The sequence below is a fragment of the Aspergillus novofumigatus genome (genome assembly GCF_002847465.1).
Source record: "Aspergillus novofumigatus IBT 16806 chromosome Unknown P174scaffold_53, whole genome shotgun sequence".
NCBI lineage: Eukaryota > Fungi > Ascomycota > Eurotiomycetes > Eurotiales > Aspergillaceae > Aspergillus > Aspergillus novofumigatus.
Window position 1 is genome coordinate 1 of NW_020194326.1, and position 8758 is coordinate 8758.

At 48.2% G+C, this 8758-nt stretch overlaps 4 protein-coding genes and 1 pseudogene across 5 annotated transcripts; all 5 read right to left on the minus strand.

The window, feature by feature from the left end:
- Nucleotides 1-275: 275 nt before the first annotated feature.
- On the minus strand, nucleotides 276-2922 carry P174DRAFT_490912 (oligopeptide transporter; the record flags this gene model as incomplete). Its single annotated transcript, XM_024830816.1, has 14 exons — nucleotides 276-851; nucleotides 912-988; nucleotides 1045-1166; nucleotides 1224-1269; nucleotides 1324-1415; nucleotides 1557-1746; nucleotides 1809-1908; nucleotides 1964-2003; nucleotides 2058-2149; nucleotides 2183-2205; nucleotides 2273-2400; nucleotides 2442-2566; nucleotides 2641-2684; nucleotides 2757-2922. The coding sequence occupies 14 exons, from the start codon at nucleotides 2920-2922 to the stop codon at nucleotides 474-476; spliced, it is 1623 nt and encodes a 540-aa protein (XP_024676763.1). The 3' UTR covers nucleotides 276-473.
- A 920-nt stretch (nucleotides 2923-3842) lies between these two features.
- Nucleotides 3843-4875, minus strand: P174DRAFT_455669 (uncharacterized protein; the record flags this gene model as incomplete). Its single annotated transcript, XM_024829345.1, has 3 exons — nucleotides 4689-4875; nucleotides 4283-4397; nucleotides 3843-4223 (listed from the first exon to the last, which is right to left on the minus strand). Exons 1-3 carry the CDS (start codon nucleotides 4823-4825, stop codon nucleotides 3843-3845), a joined length of 633 nt encoding a protein of 210 aa, XP_024676764.1. The 5' UTR covers nucleotides 4826-4875.
- A 1051-nt stretch (nucleotides 4876-5926) lies between these two features.
- On the minus strand, nucleotides 5927-6356 carry P174DRAFT_490926 (uncharacterized protein). The gene is made up of 2 exons (XM_024830817.1): nucleotides 6022-6356; nucleotides 5927-5963 (listed from the first exon to the last, which is right to left on the minus strand). The coding sequence occupies exons 1-2, from the start codon at nucleotides 6186-6188 to the stop codon at nucleotides 5948-5950; spliced, it is 183 nt and encodes a 60-aa protein (XP_024676765.1). The 5' UTR covers nucleotides 6189-6356; the 3' UTR covers nucleotides 5927-5947.
- P174DRAFT_490932 lies at nucleotides 6031-6493 on the minus strand (annotated as a pseudogene; the record flags this gene model as incomplete). Its single annotated transcript has 1 exon — nucleotides 6031-6493. A coding segment is annotated over one exon (260 nt), but the record flags the coding sequence as incomplete, so codon positions are not given.
- A 983-nt stretch (nucleotides 6494-7476) lies between these two features.
- P174DRAFT_490934 (uncharacterized protein) lies at nucleotides 7477-8613 on the minus strand (the record flags this gene model as incomplete). Its single annotated transcript, XM_024830818.1, has 5 exons — nucleotides 7477-7831; nucleotides 7928-8000; nucleotides 8078-8276; nucleotides 8306-8418; nucleotides 8493-8613. The coding sequence occupies 5 exons, from the start codon at nucleotides 8611-8613 to the stop codon at nucleotides 7477-7479; spliced, it is 861 nt and encodes a 286-aa protein (XP_024676766.1).
- Between the last annotated feature and the right edge of the window lie 145 nt (nucleotides 8614-8758).

Here is an 8758-nt window from a genome sequence, read left to right on the forward strand (position 1 = left end):
AACTATAGTAATTGTCGAACGTTAATGCATATATATATACAAACCACCACTATTCTCATCCAACTCATGACAGAAATGATTATTCCCATATATCTCACCAACCACTAGATATTTTGAATTAATTCTTTATATTTAGATAGAATAGATACTAGGCTATCTAGTGATGTCAATAGTTCTAGGAAAATCCTAAGTTAAAAATTAGTGATTACTAAGCAAAATAGTGCCAAGATAACTATTTGATTCGGTTCCAACGAATGCAACTTTACCAAGCACATGGAAGTGTATACGATATCATTTCTATTTCCCATCAACAAGCGCTTGCTCCAAGAACTCTTTATGTTTTGACCAAGAATTTCAAAGTGCTGCAAGTCAGCAGAGACCATTGAGAACCATAGAAACCCTCATCTAATCCGGACGACGCATCTACTCTTCAAAGGTCATTTTACCGGATCTCAATGATCAGCGCACCTTTCTTACACCTTCTGGGCTATCTGCGTCTGCTGCGCCGTCTCATTCACAGAGGTAGACTCCCCGTCTCCGCTATTGAGCATGTTCATTTTCTCCTCTATCTTGTTGTACTTCCCGAAGGCGAGCAAGAACAAGACGGCCGTGACGAGCATAACGCCGCTCAACGAGGCGTATTCTACGAGGACCTTGGGGTCTTTTGAGACGGGTGAGAGCGTGATGCCCAGCATTGAGCCGATGGTGCAGGTGAGGAGGAAGAGAGCTGATACGACGCTACGCATGGACTTAGGGGCTTTGGTGTATGCGTACTCCATGCCGGCGACGTACGCAAGGACTTCAGAAAGGGCTGTCATTGTGTAGACGGGGACTTGCAGGAAGACGCTGACCTGTGTTTTTGTTAGGCTCTCGCTGGGATGAGCGAGAATGGTTGAAAGAAACTCTCTTACGTCATTTGGCGTTCTTCCACCGTCGCTGCAATATCTGCTAAGAGGATGTTCGTAGCATGGAGGTAATCGGTAAATCACTGCGACCTGGGTCAGCAGGCCTTGGAAGAGTGGGTTGAAACATTTTACTACTAACGGTCTTGAATCCCTGCCGAATATCCAATGGCACATGCCATCACCAGGAAACCGGCGGTGATTCGACTGATTGGTTTAAAGCTGAGGCGAAACCCTCGCAGGGTTGGGTAAACGACTTTTTCCCTAGAGAATGTCTTAGTATCTAAAATGGAATATAAGACAGCCTAGCAGTATGCGTACATGGTTGGAAGAAAGGTCAAAACCATGATTGGATTAAAGCATCCCACTATAGGCCTCAATTAGTGCTCTCATAACGCGTAAGGATCCCCGGTTGCAATACTCATGTCATTCGGAATGCCATAGGTTTTCATGGTGGCTGCCTGGCTAACCAGGTTGCTGTTGGTCTGACCGTAACAAACCCAGAAAATGGGACTGCAATCCAGCTTAGTCTGCTGCAATCCAAGTCTTTGATGGGCAGTTGGGACCTGAGACTTACAACACACAACTGACGAAAGGCATGAAAGTTATCAGTGCACAAATATCAAGGGTCTCATGTCGCTTCAGATAACTCACAATACAGAACATGCGACGAGTGCTCGTTTCAATTCCTCAACAAATGCATCGTCCCAGGAAACAGTAGTTGCAGGGTGAGTTCGTGCCAAGACTGATGGCTTTGCAGCATCGAGATTGCAGCCTCTCTTGAGACCGACCCAGAAGACTCGCATTGCTTGAATTAGAACTGAGCCACTTGGATTCTGGACAACTAGAAATTATGAGTAAGTAACAACCATTGCGTGAATGACGGAAGGTAGATTTGTCACTTACCATATCTTCCACGACCCACGGCCAGTGCGCCAACTGGTAACACCCAGAAGCAGAGCGGTAGGAGGAATGCAGCCCAGAATGAAACTTTCAGCTCTAGCCACTGAATCGCGTGTCCGTCAGTACATTAGGACAAAATACGACATGGTTGCACCCACAGACGCCGGTATCACAGAGAGTGAGCCAATATTGATAACCCTTAGACGAGGTCAGTGTGTGTGTTTTCGTAAACCGCGATCAATGCCTACTGACCAGTAGTAACGACCATAAATAGTCTGAATTGTGATGTTAGGATCTACAATGACCTTTTCTCCACTTGTCAGTGTCTTGATCCGAGAGGTTTCCTGGCGTACTGCTCAGCGATTAGAAGGAGCAACATTGCTCTTGATCCCTCCAAAAACTATAACAGAAAGTCAGTATGATGGAATATCCAAATCTTGAATCATCAAGAATCACTGACCCCAAACCAATCAAGACCAATGCAACGATGAGGCCGGTAGACCAGCACCCGTGCTCAATACTTGCAGGGAAAGAAGTGACGCAAAGAATCAAGACACCACAACCTCGCGACTCTGTTAGGTTTGTCAGACATTCGCTCCCTTTGTATCGCTACTTGCAAACAGGGACCTTAATCACCCGGTCCCTAGACAAATTGTCCAAAACCGGCCAAGCAGGCTGTCCGCTATGACGGCTCCCAGAATAGGCGCCATATAGCACCAGCCGGTGAAGAAGTAGTTGATACCAGTCGCAACTCCTTGTCCCTATTGAGCGCATGTCAGTGTCCTACTCTTCTCTATTTCGAAGCTGCCGTTCCCTGCCATGTCTAAATACTTACCATACCCAAAGCTCCTGGTCGTAATGGGTCATCGTGAGCGTTTTCTTATATAGTTCTCTGCATGCGTTCAGTTATTGTTTTGCTTTCGCCAGAGATTCGCCAAGTGGAGAACTTACGCATGGGAGCCGTGATGCATCGGTAGGTAAAACGCTCGCCAGCTCTGCCACCGCAACTAAGAATATTGTCGAGGGGATCTATCGCAGACACGTCTGAGATTTCCCTCTTCCATTCTGTAGGCGCGGGAAGGTCATGATCGTCGCGCCTCTCTTCTGAGACGTCCATGATCCGACTATTGATTTCGTCCTTGTCGCTGGGATCTCTCGAATGTTCAGGTGAACAATGAAGGCTGCAAAAAATCGTAGTACAGAGGGAGAAAACCACCAGTGAATCAGAAAAACAGCAGCAAGAGACTGACTGAGCCAGTGCCGATACAACGAACGCGGACCACTGTTGGCAAACTTCAAATGGCCTAAGGCGGAATAACAGTACAAACAGCTCTTTGCTGGGCTTAGAGGACGCCATGGGGCAGGCAAATTCTTATCACAGCGGTGGACGCGTCAGATATGTTCCGCGCCAGAAGTAGTTAGATTCAGCCCACGACCCCCACATCCAGTCGAAGATGATCTGTGAAAATAAAGCTGTAAGAACTTGTACGCCTGGATTAATCTGTATTGGTCTAGTCTTCGGAATCTAGCTGAGGCTGTCCACTTCTAAGACGCAGCCTATCTAGGCTATATCGCTTTCAGGTATCCGTGCGAGGCTTCGAATTTGCCGAAAAGTCTAATCTATCTGGATTATGTGCTGCTGTGTCATCGGAGGCAGTGAGGTAAAATACCCTGTATGCTAACATGATCCAATCGTCAGTCCTTTTACTACAGTGCAGGCCGTTGTTGATTTGATGACAAATGGGACAAGCAAGAACGAACTTTCAAACCAAGGTTCTCTTATTCTACGCAACGAGGTACTTGTCCTTGGACTGCCACTTCAATATATCTCTCGTCTCAAGAAATTTGATCATCTCGCGTATGGATAAAGTGCCTCTCACATGGCGTTGGTTAGGACTTTCATGATGACTGTGTCAGCGAGGCCAATGAAATCATGACGGCCGGTCAAGACTGAGTCTTGACTCTGAACCAAAAAAGTCGCTCTCAATACTGTGAACTTCCGGTTGTGCCCCAGTCCAAGCTCGTCCACTCCCCCGGTCACTCGCGGTGAAAACGTGTGTCATATTCCGGACGCATAGATAGACGAGGGAGAACTTGGTCTGTCACAAGTCGGGCGTGAGGCTCAATCCGGTGCAAACACGATCGAAGAGCGCTTTTCGGAAAGGCAGTCAAGGAGTCTCCCGCGTTTACCGATCGCGTGCCCGGGTTCGGGAGCAATGTACCGCCAAACCTCCAGGCCTGGCATGCATACTTGTAACCCGCCAGTGTTGGAGAAGACGATTGCCAGTCTCCAAGGTTGGTATGTGCAATGTGGCCAATATTCGCGTCACTACTGCCGTAAGGCAGATACTTGAGTAGACCAAGACCTGTTCGTTGATAGCTCGCACTTGCGATGCAGTCTTTCAGGTCGCGAGAGAGCTGCAATGCCCGCGACAATATCGAGAGGATCAGAAGACCTTGCTCGTGAATATCCCAACAAAGTCTTCCAGAGATCCCACTTGGACGTCAGTGGCTCCGGAGCCGTCATGGGCATGTTTGGGGTCGAGGTCGAAGAGCGCATTATTGGGGATCTGGGGCGTGACATCAGCGGCGCTGCCACGGCTCTGTTAGAATCGCTCATGCCATGAAGCTTTCAAATCCATCATTCTTCCCACCATACGGGCCCGTGGTCAACCCGCCGGTTCATATCTAGGACTGAGTAAGTTTTTCCGGAGCGCAAGTTAGGGATCTACAATAGAGTATCTCATTAAACCCACCCTAGTAGTTCTTGGAAAGGGTCGGTACTAATACTCTTGTTCCTTCTCTCAAAAGGGAATCAGCACAGGTCATCGGTGATGGAAAAGGTCCTATCCACGTCTTCTCCAGAATATTATCTGTCCGTACATTGCACAGGTCCAAGTTAGAAAGCCAATGTCACAACAGGCGGAAGTGAGCTCGTTCACCGTCCCAATATCACCATCGATGAGCTTGGCAAGTGACACGGTTGGCAGCGGATCCATAGTGGGCAGCGGTTTTCTCATTCGCAAGTCTAGCTCAAGTGACCTTGAATGCAGCACAGGGAGGTCAGAAAAAAGATCCTTGAAGATCGTCCTCGATTAGACTGACAGTTAGGGTCAAGTCTTGGTAAGCGGCAGCTCTGCAGTTATCTCAGTATGTATAGTGATGCTCCTCGCAGAACCGTTTGACGTTGATGGTTTCAGGACGCAGAGAGCGACACTAGTATCTTCTATCATGATTTTCACCGCCCCGGTGACAGTATTGGTATGTTGCAGTACTATCCCTGCCGGAGAAGATGAACTGATGACGGGCCAGAGATCCCAATTCATCTCCATGCGGTCTGTTGTGGGCGACAAGCGATGCAAACTGAGATCAATTGAGAGCTTATCGCCAAGCCCGGCGCAGACCGAGCATATATCAGATGGTTGAGGAACTGGTTGCCTTCGGAGTAGCGCATCACTAAGAAGGTACAGATCTGCCTGTCCGGGCTCGAAAACTTCTCCCAGTACGGTCTGAACTCCCCTCACCCACAGGCCCTTTTAATGAGAATTCCATCCTGATAGATATCTTCTTAGCTGCGGCGGGGCTGGTGGTAGGGGTTGTACTTGTTGGATATGTGGACGTTGCTGGAAAGCGCATGAGACAACGGCGCTCCAGACGAGGCTGAGAACGGCGGAATACCAGAACTTAGCTCCGGAGGATGATGAGGAAGAATAGGGCGGCTTTGAGTGAATGTTTGAGTCAATTAACTTGAGCAACGTGGTGCGGTAAGGAGTTCCTTCCGTGATGCTAAACTTTCTAATACTTTACGCGAGGATAGGCATGAGATACCATTCCGCTTTTCTTTGAAGTTAATCATCATAATCAAGTTATATCACCATATCACCGAGGTGTAAGGCAAGCCTCGACATATCCTAGTTTATACTCTTATAAAATGCTAGACACGTTCGCGCAACCTCAGCCCCGACTCTCACTATTCATCTGCACTGGCCTGTCTCTTCTGCTCTTTCTGATTTTCTTCACCGATTTAGTGCTCGAGAAGAGATTAGGCAGATCGAAAAGATCATTTTTGGGATGATATTCAGGCAAAGGATCTTCTTCAGCCGCATGCTCTTTCGGACCAAGCATCTGCCAATGTAAGCCGTCTAGAACAGTCCCGATCTAAGAGCTTATTAACATACTCATAATTCCGGGATCCAAGGCTTGAGACCAAGCATACCTTTCCTTAGCAAAACTGCCAATTGTCCCAGACGATAAAGTTATCACTACGGTCGTAGCCCTGGCTCCAACGAAAGTTGCGTGCGGCGTGCCGTACCAAGCTGCGCCCCCATCGGCCCCGACCTCCAAGGAGTAGCCACTTATGCAGTTTACTTTGTAACCTGCCATAGTACGTGAAGAGCCCCAAGCGGCGTCACACACAAGAACCCATCATCAAGAATCCAAGCGGCCTGGAGCTGCGGCCCATTTGGCGCTAAGTATATTTTGGCCAACATAGTGAAGACAGCCAAGCGTTGAAGGAAGGCGGGAGATTAATGCGAAAAGATGAGCCTTCATGGTGAATTGATGATTCTGGAAGAGGTTTGGTATAGAGGATCTATTTTTTGGCTGGAGAGGGACGACCGAAACACCGGGTATGGTGGACCGTAAAGCATATAGTAGCTTTAAGGGTCTGAGAGATGAGTGAAGACGCTGTTACTTAACTATAATGTATCTCATACTCGAGAGGCCTTATATATGTGGTTGTGTAGAGGTCTCTAGACCTATTCGGATCTAGAGGCTTCCTCAAGATTACGGTGACTTAGTACTTACAGAAAAACATTAGTGCTTATAGAATGATATTAGTGCTTACAGAGCAATATCAGTGCTTACAGAACGACATTAGTGCTTACAGAGCGACATTAGTGCTTACAGAACAAGGACCACTACATCTATTATTTAGCTTTCAAGGAGGAACAACAGGTGGGCAAGTTGGCAAGTACGCAACTGAATAACGCAGGCTTGATCAGTTCTAGCTAATGAAACTACTATTATACGCCATTCTTATGAATGCCTATGTATTATTGGTGTAGACTATGGCACTGAAGTAGCCACTAGTGTTTTGCGCGTGACTTCATATATGCAGAAAGCAGGGACAGTTCATAGGCAGAAGCAGTCAATAGGCACATCTGTCTAGGTACAGTGCATTCCTTGTCTAATAGTGGTACTAACATGTCTCTTCCATCAACAGCACCCTCCAGGGGTCAAGCCATGAAAACATCACAAATGAGGCTACCAGACACCGCCTTCAACTTACCACTAACTACACATCCTTAAACATAAAAAGCCCTGGCTCCTTCATTCTGTTGATGTCTGTATTTTAATAGCCAGTCACGTTTTGACTGCTGTCAGGGGGAGAATCTTGTCATGATATAGGCTGCTGTTATTGATTAAGACATTAAGAGTATTAAGACTACTTTGAAGTCGAAGGTTGCGCGGATACTTAAGGTAGGATAGCGAGGTCGCAGGGCTGTCGCGACTACCTTCCATATAGGCAGATACGTGAGATATATTACAGGTAAGAGGTTGGCTTACCAGAATATGCCATGAATGAGGTAGCCCAACCATCTAACTACCCGATAGCCAATCGCCTCCACAGTTCCCATAAAATGTAGCATCATTTTCTACCTAGCCCTACCTAATAATAATCCTCGCCCTTAGAGAGGGCTGTCACCGACCCCTTGGACCCGAACGCCGCATGCCTATGTCGCAGATTTGCGCCCTCGACCTCCCCAAACTGCAGCCGAACCTTATCAATATCCCCCCTCAGCGGCTCGAATCCCAAGCAATGGCCGACGGCCAAGCGGTCCAGCTCCGGATTCCGAGTCGTCATCAAGACACTTGAGAACGAGTTGTTTTGGGGACGCCGTTTCGTCGCAGGGCGAAGAAGCCGACGACGACGCACGCAATCGTGACAGCCAGCGCACTCATGTAAGCCGCTAGCAGGACCGTACTGCCGTAGAAATAGTAGTTGCGGTTGGTCAAGTCCATTACTTTGACGGTGGAGTTTCCGCCATTAAGCTGAGCAGGGTGTAGGTGAAATTGTGGCTGAGTCCTCGATGGCCTGGGCCAAGGTTCCGTTCCGGCACGAAGTTTTAGTGGAGTCGTTGCCATGTTTATAATAATAGCTGCTGGTGTCCATAATTCTGGACAGGCAAAGAGCTGGTGTACGCAAGTGACGTATCGTGTATGTCGTCGAAGATGCAACAGTCTTATCCTGATCACTCCGGCTCTCTTACTCTGAACCAGTTCGCCTTGGAGAAGACCCGAGAGGATCATCTGGATTATGTAAAAGCCTGCATTCACTGTTGGATCTACTTCTGAGTATGAAGGCGCTGCGAAGTTGATAGCAGCGCTTTCATTCCAATTGGCATAGGCGATGTGGTCGACTGAGATTGGCGTCAGCGTCTGAATGCCGTTTGGTGAAGTGCATGTCGACTACGTAGGAGGTATTCAGGCTGGCAGACAATCTCAGTGGGCTGTGTGGCGTTGTCGTTCCACAGCGGATTGCTGCCTGCAGCTGATATGAAGACGGTATTGTTGAGATCCGAAGGTGCAGTCCCATGTAGAGCCTCGTTGTCTGGAACTGCGGCTCTGTGATTTCGCTATCCACAGTTTCTGCGTCACCCGTCTATCTCCATGAGAGCTTTGCACTCAGTCGCTGGCATTTGTACGAAGGACCCCAGAATGAGAGATTGTAAGACGAGTTGGAGAACGGTGCAGGAACTGGAAGCACTTGGGCCGATGAGGCCAAGGTTGTGAAGACGCGGGCCATGCTGGCAGATGGGGAGGTGATGTGCCACGCCTCATCGAATTGTGCCTCATTACGCCAGAATGATGGGTCGAAGTTAACGTTTGGAACGAGCCGCTCGATCTCATCCCTGGCTGGATATGTAACCACGTTCAAAGTTGCGGGCGTA

Bases quoted from the DNA above. Each gene is read 5' to 3' on its own strand.
- P174DRAFT_490926 (XM_024830817.1), bottom strand. From the start codon at position 6,188: ATGGCAGGTTACAAAGTAAACTGCATAAGTGGCTACTCCTTGGAGGTC.